Here is a 25,400-nt window from a genome sequence, read left to right on the forward strand (position 1 = left end):
AGAATAAATCCTTCAGTCTGAAAATATCTGTGCATCTGTCTCTCTGAAAGCCTTCACACACCTGACACATGAAATCTCTGCAAATATTTTATGTGTTCTAAATGTTTTTGGGGCTCATCTGTTAATGCAGCCGTTCACAGCAACAAACATGCTCCATGTTTCTCCATGAGCTGTGAGATCTGCCTCTCACAGCTCCACACACACAGATACTGACACAGTAAAATAATCATGTTTGACCAGATTCAGCTCCAGGCTGTGCCACATCCTGACATGTGGAGCAAAGCTTCAGCTCCTGGATCAGACCAGGAAATCCTCACTGCTGCTGCCTGCTGCTCACGCTTAGAGGACAGAAAAAATTTCAGTGTGTACGAGTTGCACGGGCAATTTGGAAACAGAAAATTCAGGATTTTGTGGTGTTTCTTTGGAGGTGTGTGAAGGCCTTCAGATTTGGGAAGCAGATCGGATTTTTTGAAGCTGGAAGTGAACTTTCCTTCGGTGCTGCAGCTCCGACACCTGGACCAGGATCTGCTGAATCTCTGCCTCCATCTGAACACACATCAGTTCATCAGTTTAGAGGAAATCACCACAGATTCAGTTCCTGTCCTGAACTCCTGACAAATCCATTTACACGCTTCACTGTTTTCACAGAAACTAAGCAGAAAGTATTTCAAGTCCACTTTAAACCAGACACATCTGCTCGACATTGAAATATCTGCTCATTCTGAACTCGTCATGTTTGAATAAAGTTCTTTTTCCTCGCAGCTTCTGAAACTGTCAGTGGTTGGACTGAGGAGACCAGATGTTCCTCTGTGCTGCTTGTGGTCTCTGATGTTTTGACGGCTGATGGTCTGAGCTGTACTCAGGTCAGCTCTGCTGGTGCAGCGTGAGCTCAGTCAGGTTTCTTTATAAAGATCTTCCTGAAGCAGGCGCTGTGTGGATGGCACCAGGGCTGGACTGGGAATCATCTGGCATACTGGTAGGCCAACAGGCCTGCCGTACAAGCACTGACAGCTGTTTCATTACTGACACTGGATTGCACTACTAACAACTGATAACATCCAGCAACAACTAGTGACAACCAAGTAACCAACCAACCATTCTTCACAATCACCTAGTGAGGCAGTCACATGATTTCAGACAATCGTTTATCTTTGGTCACATGACATTCTGAAGAACCACACAGGCTTCCTGTGGACACCTCATTCTTTTTTCTTGTTTCATCAATGAGGCTGTCATGGTCCCTCTCCTCTTCAGGACGCAAGATCCATGACCTCCAGACAGAATCTCAGCCATCAGCCTCAGTCCACCTTAAAAGAGCTCAGAAGAGGTGTTTCTGCTGCTGTTTGTAGCTTTTCAGTCTTTTGCTGCTCCTGGAGGACTTTACTCAAACCCAATGCTGCACCGTTTCAAATAAGGAGATATTTCCAGCAGACTCCAGTCTGAGGTCGGCTGAACTGTCGGCCCGAGGGTTTTCACAGATTTCAATTTGTTTTATTTACACGTCACCACGTTCTGATCTGCAGGACCCTCGGTGACCCTCCGACAGTAACGGCAGCAGCACCGTCGGTCACAGGAAGCCTCTCGCTTCTTCTCATAAGAGAAACATCTGCAATCAGCAGCACCCTCTAACTTCAGCAACAAGACCATCATCATCGTCGTCACCTTGACCTGCTCCGGCACGCACCAAAGTGTACCTACATGTCATTGCTATGTACATACATCAGCGTGATCGTGAATCTTTGGAGCTCTGCTGTCCACTGAGAAGAGGAAACTCGGGAGTATTACCTGTGAATCGGAGCTCGGCGATCCTGAGTGGAAGCGTGTTACCTGCAGCGGTCTGAGTGACGGGAAGCTGTGTGTCTGAGGCCGGACCGTCTGAGCGGGCTCTTTTTACCTCCCACCGTCTGACTGCCATCCCCAGCGTCGGCTAATTAACTGTGACAGTATCCCCTCAGGCAGAGGCGTGCACAGCACTCGGCATTAATTACATCACTTCCTGTTCATTCACAAACGGCACAGAGCTCATCAGTGTTGCTCTCACTCCCCGGGGTGTTTCAGTCTTTCCAGCTGACGCGTCTGCAGCGTTCACGTCAGGCCACCAGAGCCGCGCTCATTAAGCTGCAGCTCTTCGGCCAGCAGTAATCACACCTCCGTGTCCTGCCTGGACTTCAGGCTGAACGTGGTTAAAGTTTAAAGTCCTTCTAAAAACAGCAGATCCAGTTTTCTCCAGCTGAGCTCCCGTCTGCCATCAGCTGGATGAAATCCTGGCTTTTAATTGGCCGGCTGCTGAAGAGGACACCACCATTAAACACACAGTGGAAACAAGAGGACAACAGACAGTCCAGTTCACTCTGTCAGCACGTCCAAACACGGAGGGCGGGCTCAGTGTCACTGCAGGAGGCGGGCCTCATCACAGCGCCCTGCAGCACCACCAGCTTTATGGTCCCGTTAAAGCCAACACACGCCATGAGGTTTCAGTCGAAAGGCTCTCATCACAGGCTTCCTGAAGCACCTCCCTCGCTGCTGTCGCAGGTTTTCTGCCACGTGCAGCTGAAGCTGCTCAGGATTCATCACGCTGTGTGAATGCTGCCGAGGGTTTCGGGATATTTCTGCTTTCAGATGATGTGCACAAATGAGAACATCACCATGGCAACTGATGGCTTTCTGTATTTGGACCAGTAAACATCTGATCATCCACGGTTAGAGGTCACGTCACAGAAAAAAAAAAAAAACTCTGGTCTTTTATATCGTAAAGAAATGAAGTCCTACGTTTGTCTCCTCATCAAACCAATCAATGGTGAGGAGCTCCACAGGGAGTGTGACCTCTGACCTCCAGGCTCTGCTCTCTGCTGGTGACCTCTGACCTCGTCATGTAAAGTCCTCAGAAAGATCTCAGAGCGAAGTGAAACGAGTCTGGAGGAGTGACGGAGCTGCGGGTGTCTATGCAGCTGGTCAGAGATCAGTCACAGAGCAGCTGCAAGAGCTCTGAATAGGAGAAATCCAGATGTGAAGCCACCAAACCAGCCAGTCACAAACCCAGAAACAGATGCTCAGATACAGTTTTATTTTCCTTACAGGTAGATTTAGCTTGTGATGGTTTCCACAGAAACACATTTTGTAAATGGTTCACTGTCCAAAACCTTCCTCTGCGTTCAACGATCACGTTTGCTTTTCCACACAACGACACGGCAGAGCCGAGGCGTCGCCTGTCCTCAGAACCAAAGAGCTCGGATCAGGACGGGCTCGCCGCTGGATGCATCGTCATCGTGATCGGTGAAACACAAGAAGCTAAAGGACGAGTGAGCCAGCGAGGGCCTAAACATCACTGATCTGCAAAGAAATGAAGACACAGAGGAGCTCGACAGCGTCATCATCTAACACAGAGCAACATTTCAAGTCTACGAACTGTTCGTGGTTTCAGCGTCAGAGTCACGATCACCGCTGTTACCGAGGGAAATGCCCTCACCACGCTGGTGAAGAGCGAGGGTTCACCTTCTTCAGCGTGGAACAGACTGTGAAGGAAAGCCATCCAACAGAGCTGCAGCGACAGGAAGCGGCGGCTGATGAAGGCGTTCAGGCCGTTTTCCCGCTGCAGGCTGAGCTCTTCTCCTCTCAGTACATGAGGTCGGCCGCCCCGCCGCTCAGCTCCACCTCTTTGTTTTGCTGGAAGGGAAACTGGATTCCCGCCAGTCGGACCAGCAGGGCGTTCAGTCCCTGAAGGAGGAAGATGAGGAAGAAGAGCCAGAAGCATCGGTCGTAGCGCTCGGTGTACGTCTGGAAGATGAAATTCCCCTCGTTGAAGTTGGCGATCCGCTCGGACAGACGACTGAGCTTTACCTCCGACACAAACAGGATCATGACGAGGCAGCTGCTGACACCTGCAGGAAACACAGACAGGAACCGTCAGGCTGACCTCTGACCCCATCACCCTTAGACACCTCCTCCACCTCTGAGAAGGCCGGAGGAGACAAACCAGACGCCACAACAGAAGGAGTGATGATGTCATCAGAGGAGCTCAGAGGGTGAAAATAAAAGCATTAATGGAGCTCATGGTAACATGGCTCAGCTGAGCTGAGGTCACATGACTCACAGTCCTCTCCAGTCTGTGCATCACTGGTTCCCCACTCCAGGGTTTGAACCAACCATCCAACTGTGAGGAGCACAGAGGCTCCAACACTGTAGTTCCTCCCCCGTCCAGCAGGGGCAGCATTGAGTCAGTCCACACAGACCACTGTGTTAAGATGCTTCAGCCTGATGCACAAGCTGTTTGGTGTCTGTGGATATTTAGCCCTCATAACACCTGTTTCTACAGCACACCTGTATAAACTGTGTTAAGGTTCAAGTTTGCATCGTTAGGGGCGGGGCCTCTGACAGGCGCTGTGGCTGCCTGCTAGGCTTCTGGGGGCCTTCTTTGTGAGTGAAACTGGAGTATTTGTGGGGACGCTGCCCGGCACTAATTGGGGTCTGCGGTTGCAGGGACACAGTGGACGGGCAGATTAAGTGAAATGAACCCGGCGAAGGAGGAAATGAGCGGAGGATCGTTGGGTCTTAATGATCGCCCAGGCTGCCCCCCGCCTGCTTTATCCCTCTCCTGCCTCGGGCTCTGTTATCAGGCTGTTTGTCTGTGATCCTCTCTGAACTCATTTCAGACCCAGCCATCCATATTTTATACCTTGTTACAGGCTCACAGGGAGCCCGCCACCTGTCCCAGCATGCATTTCAGTGACACTGTCCTTCCTCTGCTCCCCCCATCTCTAACGGTCTCGCTTTTGGTCGTATTTTAGCAAACAGCTGTTCTTATCTTATCAGCCCTTCTTGAAATGACGACGTATTTGGCTGTGCTGAGGGCGACCGTAAAGACGGAAGCTGTTATCTTTGAAAAACGTTACAGTACAAACAAAAGCATTGACTGGCAGGTGAAGCTGTGCTCTGCTGTGAGGGTGTAGTTCTCACAGGTGATGAAGGTCCACAGGTAAAGTCCCACGGGGCCTTGCAGCGTCTTGTAGGGTCTGCCGAAGGCATTGAAGAAGAAGAAGCCGGTGGCCACGGAGGAGAAGAGCGTCACAACACCACAGAAGAAGATGACGGTGACGTGGAGGCCTGTGGGGATGGCGCTCAGGAGGTCGGGAAAGACTGGAAGACAGCAAGAGACAGACCTGCAGTGAGAGGCGTGTCCGGTCTGCAGCGACCACAGAGGTCACCGAGCCTCAGGATGCACAGCCAGCACTTCCTGTTAGAGGGTCAAACAGCAGGACGAAGACACGCTGACACAAAACAGACAAGACCAACACAGGAAGTGCAGAGACAGAAGCATGAAAAACAGAATCAACAGAGCGCCATCGTGACAGAAAATCATCTGTAAACTCACAGAGACAGGAAGTGTGTGAAAAAGACACAAGAAGTGAACATTGTCAGATATTTAATAAGAGAGTAGATTTAAAACCAGAGAACACCAAGAGCGCGCTCAGAGAGCACGAGCTGCTGGAACCCGGAGCGTGTTCCACCTGCCCACTAAGTTCAGCTGTAACAGTAACACCCAGGAAGGCTAACAAACGTCCCACAGAGACGCTGACGTGAAACAAAAAGCTTTGCACTGAAGCAGAGACGCAGGTCCTGCAGGAACAGAGCAGCTTTGTCTCTGCTCGCAGATCCCACGCAGTCAGGCGGAAACCTCGTTAGTGCCGCGCGGCCGCTCCCCGGGACCTCAGAGGGAGCTGCTTCCTGTCCCAGCGCTCACAGAGTCATGTGACTTTGATGAACGAATGTTTATTCACCAGTTTGTAAAAGATTATCTGACGATGGTTTCACATCTGCAGCTGTATTCATTTAACCTTTAATTAACCTTATTTATGAAGGACGCCTGCTGCTGCTGGCCGTGTGTAGCCAATGAGACGAGCTCAGCCTGCCTGACTGTGACGTTCAGCGTTTGTCTCAGATCAGGGTTTAGAAATCATTTTTCTGTCACCCCAGTGACAACAGAGCTCCGGCTCCAAACCCCCAAATCAGACATGCTGATCCTGATCCTGATCCTGGTCTCGGTCCTGGTCCTGGGTTTTCAGTTCATGGACTTCGAGTTCTGGTTATTATGAAATCTCGTCTGTTTGACTTTGTTTTGAATCACTGTTTTTACGTTTTAAGTTTTTCAGCTGAAATATTTTCCAGTTTTTGAATTTTTTCAGTGTTGTTGCCCTAATTGAATCACAGTATTAATAGTTTTATGCATTCAGATGTTCAGATATTTTATAGCCTTTTTAAGTTTTTTTCAGCTGAAATATTTTCACACGTTTTCTGTCACAATAATAATCTGCATGACATCAGATACTGCAGATCAATGAACAGAGTTATTGATAAACCTCTTATTATTAATGCAGCCTTGTTGATAAATCCGTGAGCAGAGTCGCAGCAGCTCGTGCGTGAATTACTGATCGTGCGCGTGCATCATCGGCGATCACTCACAATGTTTTTAGAGCAATGTTAAAGGTCATGGAACATTTTGTGGTTCGGATTGACGTAAGCTGTACTATTGTCTAGTAAAAGAGGGGGCTTTGTTATTGTACCCATATAAAAGTCTCATGATTGTAAGTTCAGTTCAACACGTCTAAATTGCACCGCGCTGTGGTTTTATGGATTCTTCTCTCAACCCAACCTGCAGATCAATGAACTGCTTATTATTCATGCGCGTTGTCCGTGGAAGCAGCTCGTGCCGTAGCATCAGTTCCCCACGAACTTGTCCAGCTGTCCGGCCCCGGTGGCGTTGACGAGCTCGGCCCCGGTGGCGTTGACGAGCTCGGCCCCGGTGCGGCACAGCACGGCCCCGCGGAGCCAGAGCGGCAGGCCGGTGGCCACCGCGGCCGTGAGCGCACAGGAAAGGCCGAGGAGCCCGCACACGGAGAAGAGGAGCTGCTTCTGTCTGCCCGGCATGATGGAGGAGGAGGAGCCGGGGAGGAGGCCACCACAACGCCCCCACCTCCACCTCCCGGAGGAGGGGGGACCGCGGGAAACGTCAGGTGCCAGCGCACACCTGACCAGCTGGGTCGCCATGGCAACAGGGGCTCGGTTTACAGCCAGGAGGTTCGAGTTGTCATTAAAGACGAAGCACGAGACTGTGATGCGCGCGCGCGCGCAGCCAACTCATCTTTCCTTCACACCTTTTACTGCTGAAATCGGGTCTTTTCTGACTGGACTCTGGCAGCTGCTGCAGTCAGGAAACAGGAAGTTGATTAACTGTGACGGAAAACAGGTAAACACAGACAAACGGACTTCAATATGAAAAGAGTCACTTTGAGCCCCAGGGGGCGCTGCTGTTCCTCCAGGCTGCTTCGGCATGGCACGTGATGACGTCAGCATCTCAGGGTGAAGCCCGGGGGTCGGTGTCCGGAGGAGCACAGAGGAGCGGAGGAGCCGCCGGAGGAGCAGACAGTAGCTGCCACCTCCAACATGAGGTAAGGAGTTTCGGGGTCACGTGATTGCAGGTTCTCGTAGTCGGTGCTGATCAGGATCGATACTCAGACTCGGTGCAGCAGAACTCCAGGTGATCCGGTGGAGCCGCTGTCTTTAAACGCGCCGCGGGGGCGTGGTCCCGCAGCTAAGCGCTCACGCAGGTGGAGGTGATGAAGAGGGAGGATGAAGGTTTGTGCGCTTGGGTCTCAAACTGAAATGAGCTGCGGGCCACTGCTGGCTCTGTCATCTGATTGGAGGACATTTTATCGCTCAAGTAGTACAAAACAAACAAACAAACAAATATTTCCTAAAATGTCGTGTTTGTTTTTAAAATTTCAAATATTGTGTAACAAGACTGTTTTTCCTCACTCTTAACCAGTGTTGGTCAAGTTACTTGAAAAAAGTAATTGGATTACGTTACTGCCCATCTCTGCTCTTCACTAACTGAATCCTTTTATTGAGCGACCAAATAAACACATGGGTCTGTGCACACACACGCAGCACTGCTGCTGTCATTGTGTTTGTATGTAACAAACTGCAGACATAAGTGTGCGCATGAGTTTGTGAGTCTGTCACTGCACTCACACAGCCTCAGCATGTTTGTGCTCTCTGCTCATGTTGGATTCAGATTCAGTCATTTTTGGATTTTGCAAGAACTTATTTTAACAAAAAGTCACTTCAGGGGTCAAAGTGCATTATGTTTCTGTACATCAAGGTACGGGCAGCGAGTGGTCCCCGGGCCACGGTTTGAGACCCCTGGGTTAGGGTGTGAGTTTACTGTAGAGGCTGCACGTGTCACTGAAACTAGGGCTTCCACGATTAGTCGACTAGTCACGATTACGTCGACTATTACAATTGTCGACGACTAATAGTCGACGCGTCGTTTGAAGCTTTGTAAGATCCCAAAATAAGGAATAAGTAGTAGGATTTAAGAGTGTAATAACGGACTGAAACAGAAGATGGCAGCACTGCATGTACAAGGATTCCAGCTGCCATTAAACCCCGAAGAAGAAGAAGCTGTGTCCCAGAATTCATAGCGCGGCCCTGCTCTGTTTCCACCAATAGCGGCAGGTAGTTAGTTTTAATATTACTCTTATTATTCTTTCTGGGTCACAAAATAAACTTTTAACATATTTTCAGGCGGGAATGTAGCTGTGTAAACCTCAAATATCTGCTCAGTTTATCAAGACATCACATATTTGCAAAAGCGCTCCGACGTTTTCGGAGACGTCTGTTGCCCACCAGCTCGATAGCTAGCTGGGGTTCTAGGCTCACTAGAGCCGGTGAGAACACCGGACTCCCGGCAAATCATTTTCAAACCCACCGCCGTCTTTCGCTACTCAGGTTAAACATATATAAGTCACTTAGATAACTTAAAAATGTTATTGTTTGGCTTTTTTCAGTGTTTTATTTGTTCGTAAGTAAATCGGTTTGCCTGAGATTAAAGTTGTAGTTTTTACACAGCTGAATAAACGTCAAACAAAAAACTGATTAAACAGAAGTGTGAGATGGTCGAGAGTTTACACCAGTGTTCTGTTATATTTTAGATAGCAAGGAGCAGACAGCTGAGTTTATTAAAGTCCACCGAAACAATCTGCAAATTTCATTAAAAGTTTAATAAACTATCATCTTGTCTTTGTTTTTAGTTAGCGCATACCTTAAACACGCTGTAAGCTAATGATAGTTATATAAGAGCAGATGCATGCTGGTGCAATAAGCTGTACATTGTACTTCCAATGGATGCATGATCTGATTAGTCGACTAATTGCAAAAATAATCGGTGACTAGTCGACTATCAAAATAATCGTTTGTGGCAGCCCTAACTGAAACTGAGGAACAGCTGAAGCAAAGTGGTTATAAAATCTGAAACTACAAACTCTGATCTGCCGGGCGTTTCGCATTCCAACATCCAGCGAGCAGCAGATGCCTCGCTGAGGTCAGAGGTCAGGAGAGCGGACAGGCTCCTGATAGGAAGCAGCTTTTCTGGAACCTGACTGACGTCCAATCAGGTACTAACCAGCTGTACCAAATAAAGTGTTGGGGGGGGGTTACTGACAGTGCTGGGTGGGAGCAGGCTCTCACTGAGCATGTGCAGTAGGAACAGGCTGGTGTGCGTGTATTAGCACGTTTACTGAAGGATGCGTGTGGGCCTGGTCATGTGACTGGGGTGTGTGAAGGTGACTTCACTTTGGCAGGAAGAGCTGGTGCCGTGGAGGTGGAGGTGTGGAGCGGCGGGCTGGTTTGGTCTGAGGCCTCTGATGAGGATGGGGCCGGACCTCTGTGACGTCCTGACGAGTGTCGCTTTGCTTCCTCTCAGACTCGTCCTCATCTCGCTGATCTTCTCGCTCGGACTCGGTGCTCAGCAGCTGTCGCTGTCGGGGATGTACGGCAGCCTGCGCTCACCAAACTTCCCGGAGCCGTATCCCCGGGAGACGCAGCTGCGCTGGAACATCAGCGTTCCAGACGGCTTCCGGATCAAGCTCTACTTCAGCCACTTCGACCTGGAGCCGTCTTACCTGTGCGAGTATGACTACGTCAAGGTGAGACACCACATGCCAGTTTTTGGTGTGTGTGTGTTTGCACGCGCCACAGTGATGTCACACATTATGGTTCTCTGTCTGCAGGTGGAGGCTGAGGGAGAGGTGCTGGCGCTGTTCTGTGGGAAGGAGCAGACGGACACGGAGGTGGTGCCGGCTCAGCAGGCCCTCACCTCCCCCAGAAACTCCCTCAGCCTCCTCTTCTCCTCCGACTTCTCTGACGAGGAGCGGTTCTCCGGGTTCGTGGCTCACTACAACGCTGTGGGTAAGAACCAGACCCAGCCCGCCCGAGCGGACGGGTTCGGTCTCTCGCCATGACGTCTCCTCTGGAGCCGGAGTTTGGCCGTTCGGGTGTTCATAGGAGTTCTGTTCGGCGCCAGTCTGAAGGTGGGACCGAGCAGAACTCTGACGAGCGGCGAGCGAGTCTGCGGACTTCCTGTTTCAGTGCAAATCAGTTTAAGAGGTCACCTGACAAAAAGGCGCAGTTTGTTTCAGTTTCTCATCTGATGCTTGTTTCGTGTCTCCTCTGGTCCCGCCCCTGTAGACATAGACGAGTGCAGCGAGCAAAGCGACAGGGACGTGCTCTGTGATCATTTCTGCCACAACTACATCGGAGGATACTACTGCTCCTGTCGCTATGGTTACCTGCTGCACTCCAACAACCACACCTGCAGAGGTGAGCGCAGACATCGCCTCAGGTGCCATAACCCACAGCACCCACAGCTGATCGCTCGCGTTCGTCCACAAGTATAGTAGCGTGCTAATTTTTGGTGCGTGTGTGTGTGTTGGGGGTGGGGGGGTGGCTCTGCTTTCCAAAACCATGTTAATCAATATGAACCCCACATGAACCACGGGTGGGGGTGGGGGAGGAACGTGTGGGTCCTCACATGTCCTGACAGATCGGCGCTGTGGACTGTGACCTCGCTGTGACTGATAGCGGCGCCTGATTGGTGGTAAATATTTGCATGTTTCTGTGTGGGGGAGGCGCGCTCTGTCCGAGTTCTGCCTGTGATGTTCACGTCTGAGGGTTTGCTAGAGAGCGACGACCTCTCAGTGACCTCTTACTGATTACAGAACCATTATAACACAACACACTGAGTGTGCAAAAGTCTTGAGTCTCACCTCTTTTCTCTATATTTTGCTTCCGGTTAGCCACGCCCCTTTAATGTCTCATATTTTTGTGTTTTGATTTTTTCCTCCTTAAACACAAAAAAATCCACAAACATGGATGCAACAAATATGATACAAAATACAGATATAGAAATGAATATTTAATCCACCGTGATCTTGCAGGAACATCTGGAAACATGACTATCAGCATGACAACAATCCAAACACACGATAGAAACACACAGGGGAAGTCTATGAGAGCCGGACCTCAGTGTGGGATTATGCTGACAGAGAAACAGCCAAAGAAGAGCTCTGAGTGTCCTTCAGGAAGCCTGGAGATCCTCAGAGAACAAATATACAAACTCAGTGTTTGACTGTGATGCTGCTTTTCTCTGTGTGTGTGTGTGTGTGTGTGTGTGTGTGTATTTGTGTGTGCTAAACTGCACTACTCTAAATGCTGTACAGACAATAATTCTGTACAATACAATAATTATAGTTCTGCCACTGTTTGTTTGTCTACAATCTGTATAGTTTTCATATTTTTAACCATATTTATATCCTGTTCATAGCTTATACACTCACTACAGCCGCTACATACTTATAGCATATTCATAACATTCCTTCATATCGTGTACATTGTAACATACCTATAATAGATCCATATTCTGTATGTCTATTTAATTATAATTATGTCTATATTATTGCCAAAGCACTTTCTGGATAGATGCAAACTGCATTTCTGTTGCCTTGTACTTGTGACATGTGCAATGACAATAAAGTTGAATTCTAATTCTATTCTTTCAGTAGAGTGCAGCAGCGATGTGTTCAGGGAACGCTCCGGAGTTCTGAGCAGCATTGACTTCCCTGCTCCGTACCCAAAGAGCTGCGAGTGCTCGTACCGCATCGAGGTGGAGGACGGCTTCAGGCTCCACCTCCAGTTTGACTCACGCTTTGATGTGGAGGATCACCCTGACGTCAGCTGTCCCTACGACTACATTAAGGTGAAGAAAACACACACACACACTCGGGTGATGTGTTGGAGCTGTTAATCAGCTGTTTTCCTGTCAGATTAAAGCAGGAAGTGCTGAGTTCGGTCCGTTCTGCGGCGATCGATCTCCAGGAGTCATTCAGACTGACAGCAACGTGGTCTCCGTCGTGTTCCGCAGCGATAACTCCGGAGAAAACCTCGGCTGGAGGCTCAGCTACACGGCTACAGGTGAGTCCATATCCAGGTGCTGGAAACAGACACACAGCTGGGAGTTAAAGCTTTTATTGTGTCCTGACAGGAAGTCAATGTCCCGTGCCTGAGACTCCGCCCAACACCCTGATGAACCCTTTCCAATCAGAATACTTCTTTAAAGACCACATCCTGTTTACCTGTGAGCCTGGATACCACCTGCTGAAGGTAGGGGGCGTGTCACATCAGCTGAGTTTAGTCGAGTCGAACGATGTTTAGTTTGTTTCAAAAACAGCGGCGCTGCGCACATGAAGGGACGGGCCGGCGTGCTGGCGTCCGTTTGACAGATCGAACTGTCAGACGGACAGGTCCCCCACGCAGAGTGCGAAGGCGGCATGCGTCCGAGCTAAGCGCCACAGGTGTAGATCAGCTGTGAGGGTCACATGGTCTGCAGTGACACTGCGTGTTGCTAACCTGGCTGCGCTGTCTCTGCTCAGGACGGAGGTCACCTGGATCACTATCAGATTGACTGCCGGGCCGACGGATCGTGGAGCGACCGTCCTCCTCCGTGCCATAGTAAGACTGCTCGACCTTTGACCTCTCCAGAGTGTTTGTGTTTCAGTGTCTCCCGTGTTTGAGTCTGGGTCAGGGGCGGATCTAGAAAAATTTTCTTAGGGTGGCATGAGGGTGGCAAAGAAATCAAATGGGGTGGCAAAATCAAAGCATTTTTTTCCAAACACATATGCAGGTGGTTACATATGGTTAAAATGATTCAAATGCAGTAAGTTTTTCATATAAGTATAGTCTCTAACTTAGTTATTGTCTGTAGCCCACATAATTACACACTTTAGTTACATAAAACATGTGAGTTTTGATCTTATGTACTGTATAGCCTGTATAATAAATAAATATGTAGCCCAATAAGTATAAAATCCAGAAAGCTACACAACATGGGGCGGTTCATTTACAAACACACGTCTAACTTAAGTTTCACTGTTTTTTGTTAGAAAACAATCACATTGTTACAGCTTAAATTACACAAAATGTCAGAAGTCTGCACTGTCATGAACAAACATTTAAACCTAATTTTTCATGATTTGTTGGATTAACCCACCGAGGTCTGAATTTATATAACTTGAAATGCAAATATAAAATGTACATTTTGTAAACATATACAACTATTTATCTAAAAATGCAGCCAATACACCTGCTGAGTTTTTAAATTTTGCACAACCATTTAAAAATATTACTAAAACCAAAATGAGAGAACAATCAGGTGTTGCAATAAGATGCCCCACAAATGATGTGTGCCAGTAAAAAAAAGTTTGTCCATCAAAAGACAGAACAGCACAGGGACTAACCTGCAGGCCTGACAACAGCAGGTGTATCACTCCGCTGGTTTTCTACTTAGTGACAGTGTTTACATTACAAATGTGCCTTTGTGACATTCATTAGTGCCCTCACTGACACACAAAATAAAACGACTACACAACAGAACAACTACACAAGATAACACAGCACACTAACTATACACTCCACACTAAACGTTACAAATCTCCCACATCTAAAAACTGGCTCGCTCTCTCTCTCTCTCACTCGCTCGCTCGCTCTGTCTTGCTGCCGTTACCGTCACTCCCAAAACTTTTCCCTCTTCCTAAACAACCAAATCTTACGTGTTGACTTTTTTTTTAATTGGTCGACATGGTGCATTTTTCCACCGATAGGAAAGAGGTGGCTTTTTTTTCACAACACACACACACAAAGCGTGACGACAGTATTTAGAAAGAGCGTGGCTTATATATATTATCATAACGCTGTCCTTAGAAAACGCTTAAACGAACTTTCAACACACACACACAAACGTGACGACAGTATTTAGAAAAAAGCGTGGCTTATATATATTATCATAACTCTGGATTTACTAGCCTGTAATTAAAATTTAAAAACTTTGAAGTCCGAACTTTCAATGTGGGCTGAAATAGAGACTCAGCGTGGCTGCAGCTTGTTGCTACGTCAGCTTAAAATAGTCATGTGATTTGGAGGTGCAGCGTGACTCACCTTGCTTCCATTTCCAGAGTGTAACATCCAACCATCTGTGTAAAATCCGAAATTCCCATGGTGTTGTTCAAACTATGCTCTACAATCATAAGATTAGGCTGAAAACAAGAAAAAAACGGTCTGCTTTGGGCTAAACCATTTGTTATTGTTAATGGTGGAGGGGACACTATGCAATATATTCAGTTTTAGCATTTATATTCACTGTTGACTGTAACTACGCTCAAACTGTTAATGCTATCTTATTTTAATAAACAACACTGTCATATGCAAAACTGGGGTGGCAAGGGATCATTTTAGGGTGGCACTTGCCACCCCATGCCACCCTTCTAGATCCGCCCCTGGTCTGGGTTACTGCTGCTGCGACCTGTTTTCTGGAGCACACACGCCACCTGCTGGCTCTCTGCAGACTCTGCAGAAGCATCACTCAGACACACATTAGTGCTAATTGGGCTTTCTCTCAGTAAACCTGAAGCTCCGCCTTCTCTGACGCTCTGTTAGTACAGTAGTGACATCACAGCACCCATGTTATTGGTCACATGATGTCATTACAAGGCTCCAACAGCACAAACACACCCCATGGGTCCAGCTCAGGTGAAGCTAGTAGCTACAGCCACCTGTGTCACCATCCACATGTCAGTCACAGAGGCCACGCCCCTAATAATGCAAACAGCTGAGTTATGACTGACATGTGACTGACTATGCAGGTAAAAGGTGCGTTCTGAGAGACGGTTCAGGTCTGCTCACACACCTTCCTCTCGCTCTTGTTTCTCTGCAGACTCCAGGAGGAAGCCAAGCTCTCTGTCCAGCATCCGGACCAATCACATCCTAGCTTAGTGAGCGAGCCAGTCTCATTGGCTGATGAAGATACTGCAGGAGCGAACAGTGTTGATGTGTCTGTATTTTCCAATAAAACGTAAAACCAGAAGCTTCTGTCCTGTGTCTGTGACTCACATTCAGCGATCGCGGCGCTGATGTCACGTGTTTCTGAGCGTTTCTGTCACACGTGTTCGCACTCTTTGTCCCGATCCATGTTCCTGTGACGCCCCCTTCAGGACACGCTGACTCTTCAGCCTGTCGGGTCTCACGTTACGCTGAGACAAGTTTCAGATTAAAATCACGTCACACTCTTGGTCAAACTTGGAACACGTCAGTTCTGATTCGTCGTCGCGGTCGGTCGGCTGTCGTTTGGTTCTGGCTCATTCTTCCTCCTTTCTGCTCAGACTCAAAGCTGATTGGTGTTTTTGTCCCATCTGTCACAGTGGTGGATTGTGGGAGTCCAAAGATGGTCGACATGGCTGATGTGGTGTTTGGTAACCATGACAACAGCACACTGTTTGGGGCGACCGTTCAGTACGTGTGCAGGGAGGGCGGCGTCCAGCTGAACAGTAAGAGGTCTTCCTGTTTGGTTTCCTTCAGTGGTTACTGTGCAGTGACAGCTCATCCACTGATTATTGATTATTGGCTGAACCTTGTTCCTCGAGCTCTGCGTGTGGTTGTAGTCGGGAAATGTTTTTATTGACTTCTATTATTTTGTTCTCATCTTTGGGCAATTTGCTCCTCATCTGTTTTTAAACATGCTGATAACAAATGGACCTGCTAATGATATCCAGAGGCCTCCTCACACTCCGGTTACTGTTTGTAGCTTCATACAGGTGTGGTCTGAGTGGAGACTGGGTCGATTCAGAAGGAAGAAGCACACTACCCACCTGTCTGCCAGGTAACTGCCCGTCTGTCTGTCCACCCGTCTGTCTGTCCACCAGTCTGTCTGATAACATGTCTGCCTGTTAACATGTCTGTCTGATAACCTGTGTTGGGTAGATAGCTTGGACTGGGAGGACTGTAAGGTGCTAGTTCAGGTTTGCAGCTACCACTCCCCGGAGTGTCGGCCAGAACACTGCTCAAGGCCCGGATGAATGTTCAGAAGGGAGACAATGAAGACACCGAGGATAGTGCAGACTCTTGTATTGACTTCACACAGTTGAAGGTAACAGGGATTGTCAGAGGAGCAGGTATTGCATACAGGTGTAGGTGTGTGTGTGTGTGTGTATGTGTGTGGTCTCTGAAAGGAACAGAAAGAAAATACTACATTACTAAAGTGTTCACATCAATAACTCCAGAGTACATCAACATAAACACAGGTGGGAAATAACTAACATCCCCTTTAATACCATAGGCCATATATTACCCACGACTCACGCATAGACCCACTGAGAGAGCTAACCCAGTACACAATTATACCCAACCACACGGCAGGAGAGTTAGCTTAGCTTAGCTTAGCACCCGTTAGCGGCACAGACAGAAACATAGTCATTTCCCACCTAACCTCAGGTACAGTCCTAAACACATCTTATCATCACATACTCACACATCACAAACTTACGTTGCTCATTAACGCACACTTCTCAAGGAATGACCAATTGACTATGTGCACGTTAGCATATGCTACTTCCGGTGCGGAAACTCCTGTGGGGAGCTTTGTTTCCGGTGTCCTATTCGCGCCTTGTTTACGGTCCAAAACAAGTTAAGCAAATGAATGAATCAAGCGGCGATTTACATTTCTATAGATGTTTTGGGCATTTACCCAATATACCTGTAAATGATGTTCATCGACTTGTCGATATTTTTCCCCCACACCTCAGAGCAAAAGAGAAAAGGGATTCAAATGTTATATTTCTCAGCTGTCCCTCGTTTATGGCGGGTGTTATGTTCTAAAAATAACCAGCGATGGGTGAAGTCAAATAGCCAGTTTTATTTTTTGACGCGTGGATATCGTGGACATACAGTACTGCACTTCAGAGTCACACTGCTAGCGATCGATGCAGCGATTCTGTACTGTACAGGAGAGGCGTCACGGAGGAGATCGTCTGCAGCGATCAGGAGGCAGGATGTGATGTAAAAAAAAAAAAAAGCATGCAAACTTGCGTGTGAAACAGCGAGGTGAAAGGTGAACTGCGTTATAGCGAGGACCACTGTAATTTTGAAGGTAAGTCACAACACACCCTTCATAAATACTAATGTAGAGAAACCCTCACCAGCAATCATTCATTTTTTTGTGTGGCTTTTTTTCATGGTTTGTTAACATGCTGTGTAGGTGTGTACTTGACTAGCTGATATCGACATAATGGGGAAACATCTGGTTTGACTATTGTTCACCTGTAGTTTGAATGCTGAACATTTGCCTGTTTAAATGTCTTCTGCATGCAGTAATGCAGTTCTGCTTGTGTTGAGTGATGTAAACAACTGATCGATCTAAACGCTTTAAGCGTCAAAATTGATCATTAGATTTTTATGACACAACAGTGGTGAGTGTTCCCACCTTCTCCTCTTTGTAACACGCGATCTTTCCGTTTTCGAGTTTTGGACATGATTTTGGAGTATATCTTGCAGTAGCCTGTGATTGGCAAAGTAAAGCTACCGAAATGTACAACCCCACATCCGGTCTCAAACCAGGAAGTTAGCATTTTCTCGTGCACAGGGGCCGTTTCTCAATTCTCAAGTGTCGAGTCGTACTCGCATTCTCGGTGATGCACTGCTCAAGGCCTGGATGACGGACTGTATGTACAATTGGAACACCTGCGACGTGATGATGTCACAGGTCCGATAGTTTTACTGCCGTCCCCTCCTAATTTAACTGTGAGTAACATGTTATGAAGCTTAACTGTAATCACAGCCAAACCGGTTTACTCAGGAACAAATAAAACACTGAAATAAACCAAACATTAACATTTAGAAGTGATCTAAGTGACTTATATATCATTTTAACCTCAGTAGTGAAATCTCTATTAATGAAAATAGTGTACATGTACATACGTGTACATACCTTAATAAAACAAGCAGGTGAGATGTTAGAACGCTTTTATTTCTATTCTAGTGGACACTCAATACTATAGACAGCTGCTGGGGTTTCTTTAACCAGTGGGCCATAAGTGTGGGGCCCGCCCCTAGGGGGCGCAGAGCTGCAGGGGCGCGGCATGAAAAGAAAAAAAAAAACAAAAACAAAAACAACGCTTGGACACTGCTAGCACGGGCGCCCACACCCAACCACGCAAAGCAGGAGATGAAGCATCGCTGAATATGTTTCCAAACCAACTTCATTCTAAGCCAAAGACTAGAAAATATGGTGAAGCATATCTTCCTTTGGCTTCACCTAAGTGCTGAGGTAGGTCTCCCTGCAGAATTAGTTTTCCCTGCATCGGGACAGCGCTGGGGCCCGTTCTTCGTACCTCGCTCACTACATCCAAGATCAAATCATCGCGCTAACTTTGAGCTCGCTAATCCGGTTCTCGAACACACCTGTTGTTGACGATTAGTATAGCTGGATGAAGTAATCTGAGATCACTGGGTGGCTTAAAAGGGCTACGCATCGATAGTAGAAACATTGATCGGCAACCCTGTGATTGGTCGGCGAAGATGTCGAAGGAGTGCGCTCAGTATTTCACGGCAGCAGAGCAAGAACTCTTGATTGAGGATTTCAGGAGTTTCAGAGTTTAATTAAAACGCAGGGGAACACTGCAAAAAGGCTGCAAAAGAAAGGAGAGGGCTGGCAGAAAGTTGCTGACAAATTAAACTCGTAAGTGATCCATGATATTACATTATATCATGTGATATTATATTATACCACATTATATTATATTACATCATATCCTCTTTCACATTAGAGCCACAACAGGACCCACTAGAACATGGGAAAAAGTAAAAGTGAAATATAAGAATATTCCACAGAATGGTAATATTTATCACTTATATTGCTTTTAGTCTATGACAAGAGACCCTGGAATAATCTGTTTGTTTGTTTATAACAGCAACCAAGAAAAGGGCAGAGCAAATAAAGACAGGTGGTGGTCCTGCACCCCTTCACACCCTTTTTGTACTGTGACATTTATTGACATTGTGGGTTTTTCCAGTTTGACATAACACTCCATCACTTTTACCTGTTCCCATGCAAGGTGACTGAAGCATGCACAGCGATCGGGAGTGCAGTATATACAGTACAGTGTAGTATATATATATATATATATAGAGAGAGAGAGAGAGCGAGGAAGAAAGTAAATAACACCCTCACGGGAGAATCGATATCTCTCTATGAGCACACCGTCGCTGAGCTAAAGGATCCTGTCTATCCCGCAATATACGCTAAAAATAAACTCTCCTTATCAATCTTGCACCTTCCTTGCTCACGTACAAACGGACAGGACATGGCTGCGACAGACTTCCCAAATCCACCTTCGCTTTTATAGCCGTGGTCTCTCATCTTGATTGCACGTAGTAATTTACTATTACTACTCTAAAATATGAATTACATCTGACATGATCTACTACATGTAATAGAATGATTAATACACACCCTTTTTTCGGAAATACCTGTATGTATCTGTATGAAATCAATAACAGAATCAAATACTGCATTATCTTTAGTTACATTGATAATATTTTTTATGGTAAAACAGTGGTTAACATGCTCTTGCTTTGTATAACTGCAGCGGACATACCTGAGTGGCTGATCTAATCCTGTTTACATAAAGTAAACCTGCTCCCGAGCAGGTTTATCTGGATCTGTTGCTATGACAGCAAGTCCCAGATGAGTTCGGAGAACCGAACGATCCAAGATCACAATCGTCAACATTCAAATGTAACTTGCATGCAGTAATGTAAAGAACGGGCCCCTGGGCTGTTCAAATCACGGACAAACAGTATCCCACAGTTGTTTATGTTTTGAACCCATTTTGTAGAGGGTTTTTGAAAAATGTATTGATAGCAATGTTGAACATTATTACACAGGAAAAAAACAACTACATGTAAAATAATTACACCGTGATGCCTCTGCCTTTCTAAATGCAGGGACAGTAACGCCTGTATATGTAAGCCTGTAAAACCTGCAGAGTCAGATTAACAGTATTTTGTCTCTATCTGCAATTCATCTCATGTAAACAATAACGTAGCGCACAGCGTGACGTGAAAAAGTAAACATACCTTTGACATTGCGTGACAAACTCTGTAATCCTTGTCCACACTCAAACGCAAAAAAAGGAGTTTTAAAATCTCCGTTCTCGGTGATTCGATACGCCGTTTACATGTGCCCGAAACAGCTGCGCGTTCAAAAATACCCGTGTAGGTGCGGACGGAGCGTAAAAGAGTTGGTAGTTTATTTTCTTACTACCTGTAATTTATTGCAGATTATTTGTATTTGCTTAATTGTTTAATAAATGTTTGAGGTGTAAAATAAACCGCAATGGAGCAAAATATGGGTGGTGTGGTTGAAGGATGTGTTTGTGCGTGTGCGTGCGTGCGCGCGTGCACTTAAAAGGGGCGCGAACATTTTCTTGTTAAACAAGGGGGCCCAGCAAAAAAAGTTTGGAAACCACTGCTTTAACCTGAGTAGTGAGAAGCAGCGGGGGGTTAAAACGATGTGCCGGAGTCCGCTGTTGAGTTTTGGACGAAATGCATTCTGGGATATTTAGCTGTACCAAGTAGTGATGGTAAATTTGATTCTTTTACTGAATCAGTTTTAATGAGTCACTCACCAAAGTGAATCGGGTTTTTGAGTCATTTGAGTCACTGAGTCAGTTGACCAGAGAGTGCAAAAATGTACATTTTCACTCAAACTTAATTTGTTTCTCTTTTAATGTAAATCCTACTGCTAAGATGAATGATTCTTAAAGAAAACAACTATTTTATATAGCAAAAAGAGCAAAATAGAATTTCTAAAGGAACATTTCTTTTGTTTATTTTTATTTTATTAGTATTTTCTTACATGTGTCAATATATATTTTCTCATCTAAATGTCCACTGAGCTGTGACAGGGGGCGGTAGTATTAACATTGGTTGACCAAGAAGAAGAAGAAGTAGCTGCAAGCCAGGAGTGATGGTGAGTGAGTGAGTGATTCGTTCGCTCTATGATTCAGCACAGGAGGAGGGGGGTTAGCAGTCATGAGTGATTTTCCTTGCTGATGATTCAGCACAGGAGGGAGGGGGTCAGCGAGTCATGAGTGATTCGCTTGCTCTATGATTCAGCGCAGGAGGAGGGGTTAGTGAGTCCTGAGTGATTTGCTTATGCTATGATTCAGCACAGGAGGAAGTGAGTCATGAGTGATTCGCTTGATGATGATTCAGCACAGGAGGGAGGGGTTAGCTGTCATGAGTGATTCGCCTCCTAATTCAACACAGGAGGGAGGGGTTAGCAGATGTCATGAGTGATTAACTTGCTATGATTCAGCGCAGGAGGGAGGGGTTTGAGTCCTGAGTGATTTGCTTAACAATTAAGCGCAGGACTGAAATAAGTCAAGTGATTCGCTTGCTCTAGAATGATTCAGCACAGGAGGAGGGGTTAGTGAGTCCTAGTGATTTGTTAACGATTCAGCACAGGAGGGAGGGGGTTAGTGAGTCATGAGTGATTTTACGATGAGCGCAGGAAGGGAGGGTGAGTAGCTCAAATGTGCTGTTAGCATGTTAGGCGATGCTACTGTGAATAAAAGCTATTATCTTGATGTGAGATCAGGGTTCCAGTTCAGAGCAGAAATGTTTTTGTTAAGATACTGGATGTGGTTTTCTCCACAATTTGAATTACAGCTAGCTGGGGTTTCTTTAATGAAAGTGAGTTTGCTAACAGCAACAGGGATGAGTCAGTGAGTCAGTTGCGCGAGTGAATCATGATTCACGAGTCAGTAAAGTGATTCTCGAGTATTGCATTCTGGGATGATTCACGCATCACTAGTACCAAGTCCACACCGGTGCATGCTCGATAAAATGGGCGGAGCGAGAACACATCCGGGACTTTTTCGCGTTCTCGGCTTGATGCGCATTTCAATTGGAACAGTACTTGGTCTCCGACTGATGACGTATCACGAGTACACGAACGCAGAAACACAAGTACGCATATTGAGAAACGCCCAGGGTCTGCTGGTAATCTGGAGCAGAAAAGCTCAGGTGCCTTGCCCACGTTGCTCCCTGCCCACAGTCTCTCTCATACAAAGCGGTGGGGTGACCTCTACTGGCCACTCTAAAAAACTACAGGTGAAACTAACAACTGAACAGAATAAAACCGTAACTATGGGGCCTTTTGTACAACCTGTCTGCGTGTTAACCTGTCTGTTCACCTGTCTTTCTGATGTCTCCACGTGTCCAGGCTGTGGCCAGCTATCCCGCCCTCTCCCCCCTCAGGTGAAGCGGATTGTGGGCGGTCGTAGCTCCGAGCCTGGCTTCTTCCCCTGGCAGGTCCTGCTCAGTGTGGAGGACCTGTCCAGGGTCCCAGAGGACCGCTGGTTCGGCTCCGGGGCCCTGCTGTCGGAGTCCTGGGTCCTCACAGCTGCCCACGTTCTGCGGGCCCTAAGGAGGGACACCAGCGTCGTCCCCGTGGCCGCTGACCACGTCAAGGTTTCTCACTTTCTCTCCTCCACCTGTGATCAGCTTCGTGTCTCCGGGTCTGCCGAACCGTGGGACGGATGCTTATCGCCAGTAAGTGACCTGCTCATTCTGTCCTTCAGGTCTTCCTTGGTCTCCACGACGCCAGAGACAAACGTCGGGCCACCAACCGCTCCGTGGACCGGATCTTCCTCCACCCGGACTTCCAACCCAACAACTACAACAACGACATCGCCCTGCTGAGGCTGAGTGAGCGGGTGGAGTTTAACCAGCTCATCCGTCCGGTCTGTCTCCCACCGCCTCACACACAGGTGGGTCACAGTTCCAGCTGACTCTGCACAAAGCCGTGTTCAGTTAGGTGTGATCTTCCAACACAAAGGTCAGAGGTCACAGGTAGAGTGTGTCTGTCAGCTCAGGGATAAAGGACACTTTTAGGAATTAAAATCCTTCTAAGAGACTGAAAATGTAAAACTAATAATCAAAGTCTACTTTATAAAAAACTGGAACGACTTTAATGACTTCAGTCTGAAAAAGAGATCTCAGTGATTGGGTGGAAGTAGCTTTCCTGAGCTCTTCAGGCAGGAAGACCTGGTCAAGGCCTCGTCCGTGAGTCTGCCAGAGTGTGCTTGGCAAAGTCACCGTAGAAACAAAGCACCCTAAGGTTTTATGTATGGTGCTTAGCAGCAGTGCATGAAGGTGAAGCCGAACCTCACCTATGCTGAGCTTCCTCCAAAGGTCAGCTGGTTCCCTCCTTAAAGACGGGGGGAGGAGCTACTCCTCGACACTGAAAGTCCCTGATTGGGACGGCTCCTGGTGAGGTGTTTTGGGCATTTCCTAACAGGAAGAAGCCCCGGAGCAGATCCAGGAAATGCTGAGAGATTTTCTGGCTGGCTTGGGCTAGCCTGAGGATGTGAGCACCATGCAGTCACCAAGATATGCTAGAGTCAGCGTGAGGCCGTGTGTCCCACAGCTAAACTGGGTCATCAGCAAATCTCCAATAGAATGGCTGAAACAGAAACGAGTGGAGCTGCTGCAATGGTCCAAAGTCCAGAGCTCAAACAGCTGTGCATAAATTAAAGCTGCAAACCTAAATGAGCCGAAGCAGCGGTGAAGAAGAGTGGGCCCAAACGCCTCCACACTGATGAGACACAGAAACATCACGGCTGAAGGAGGAGCTATGAGCTGCTAACCTCTGCATTTTGGCACAGGCTCAGCTTTCATTTGAATAATTTTAGAACCTGAGAGAAAAGATTATTTTTATGTCCTGATATGTAAAACCTTTTTCACACGACTGCAAAGGTCTTCAGTGAGACGGTGAATGTGAGGCTCCTCATGGACGCCATCATGTCAGTTCTAAAACTTGCAGTGAGGGTCACTGTGATGATAGTACAAGTTCAAACTGTTTTGAAACCACGGTGAAGTCCACTGACATGGTCGAGGCTTGACGACCTATAAATCTGCAGGGGAAAGAATGCTTTGGGTGGGTGTGCTGCAGAAGCTTTTCTACATAATTATCCTCCAAAGCTGCAGCAGGTGGCCTCCAGATGTTTTTAGAAGCAGAGGTGCAGCTCAGTGGAAACGTGCTCCTGTTCAGCAACGTTCGTCTCAGACACATTTGCTTTATTTCCAGTATTTTTGAAGCATGTGTTTCTTTATGTTTTTATTTTTTACTGGTGATGTCATCACCTGTTTGAGGGCAGTGAGATCAGATCGACTAAAATAACGATGTAAATATTTTACTGATCTGTCTGCTGGTTGACCTCTGACCTCTCTCTTTACCCCAGGATGACCCCCCGGCACCGCTCCCCAACTCTCTAGGTGTAGTTGCTGGTTGGGGAATCTCCAACCCCAATGCCTCTACTTCTTCCTCCCCCTCATCCACTCTGACCTTTGACCCTGTGTTGGACGCCGACCTTGAGATGACCTCTGACCTCCTGCAGTATGTGAAGCTGCCGGTGGTCTCCCAGGCCGAGTGTGAGGCGAGCTACGCCTCCCGCTCCATCAGCTACAACATCACTGACAACATGTTCTGTGCCGGCTTCTTCGAGGGGGGGCGGGACACCTGCCTGGGGGACAGCGGGGGTGCGTTTGTGATGGAGGACGAGGTCAGCCGGAGGTGGGCGGTGTTTGGGTTGGTATCCTGGGGCGGACCGGAGGAGTGCGGGAGTCGGAGAGTGTATGGAGTCTACACCCGAGTAGCCAAATATGTGGAGTGGATAGAGAGTCACCTTCACGCTGCCCCCTGGTGGTGATGCTGTTTAAGGCTTTTCAAACCACCTGTAGGAGCAAATGTCCCAGTTTAAAAAAAAAGTACCCTTTAACTTTAGTCCCGCCTTCCTCCTGAATCAAATGCTCATTTCAGCTCAGTTCCGCCTCCCGCACAGATGCTTCAGCCTGCCAACCTGCAAGCCGCTTTGCAGTCCACCTCCACCTAGAGCTGGGCGATAGAACGATAACGATATGTATTGCGAAATAACTTTTTCTCGATAGAAAAATTAAACTATTGCGATAGGCCTCATCTCTCTTGTCCTCTTAAAAAAAAGAAAAAAAAGAACAGCCAATCCAAATTAAGTAGCACAGAGCCGAACCAATCACAGCTGCAGCGTCATGTCACGTGACTTGTTACGTACAGCACAAGCGCCAAGGCGCACATGTGTATTTGTTTTTGCAGCCGTGGAGCCCGGGTAATGAAGGAAATGAGTTTGCCGACTAGAGAAAAA

The 25,400-nt window shown here is 47.3% G+C and overlaps 2 protein-coding genes across 8 annotated transcripts; one reads left to right on the forward strand and one right to left on the reverse strand.

Annotated features, from left to right (window-relative positions):
- Positions 1-3,043: 3,043 nt before the first annotated feature.
- clrn1 (clarin 1) lies at positions 3,044-7,078 on the reverse strand. The gene is made up of 4 exons (XM_039597969.1): positions 6,728-7,078; positions 6,354-6,430; positions 4,954-5,133; positions 3,044-3,878 (listed from the first exon to the last, which is right to left on the reverse strand). The coding sequence occupies exons 1-4, from the start codon at positions 7,039-7,041 to the stop codon at positions 3,613-3,615; spliced, it is 837 nt and encodes a 278-aa protein (XP_039453903.1). The 5' UTR covers positions 7,042-7,078; the 3' UTR covers positions 3,044-3,612.
- A 235-nt stretch (positions 7,079-7,313) lies between these two features.
- Positions 7,314-25,233, forward strand: masp1 (mannan-binding lectin serine peptidase 1). Of its 7 annotated transcripts, XM_039598056.1 has the most exons (14): positions 8,486-8,511; positions 9,354-9,449; positions 9,758-9,980; positions 10,065-10,242; positions 10,522-10,653; positions 11,892-12,088; positions 12,156-12,303; positions 12,374-12,492; positions 12,762-12,840; positions 15,582-15,707; positions 15,965-16,039; positions 22,445-22,692; positions 22,803-22,991; positions 24,465-25,233. In XM_039598056.1, exons 3-14 carry the CDS (start codon positions 9,822-9,824, stop codon positions 24,930-24,932), a joined length of 2,118 nt encoding a protein of 705 aa, XP_039453990.1. In that variant the 5' UTR covers positions 8,486-8,511; positions 9,354-9,449; positions 9,758-9,821; the 3' UTR covers positions 24,933-25,233. The 7 variants fall into 7 exon arrangements, 6 of the variants coding, with proteins under 6 accessions (XP_031614866.2, XP_031614867.2, XP_031614868.2 ...); XM_031759006.2 differs by lacking the exons at positions 8,486-8,511; positions 9,354-9,449 and adding an exon at positions 7,314-7,442; XM_031759007.2 differs by lacking the exons at positions 8,486-8,511; positions 9,354-9,449 and adding an exon at positions 7,314-7,442 and having other exon boundaries at positions 11,895-12,088.
- Positions 25,234-25,400: the final 167 nt, after the last annotated feature.

The sequence above is a fragment of the Oreochromis aureus genome, linkage group 14, assembly GCF_013358895.1.
Source record: "Oreochromis aureus strain Israel breed Guangdong linkage group 14, ZZ_aureus, whole genome shotgun sequence".
NCBI lineage: Eukaryota > Metazoa > Chordata > Actinopteri > Cichliformes > Cichlidae > Oreochromis > Oreochromis aureus.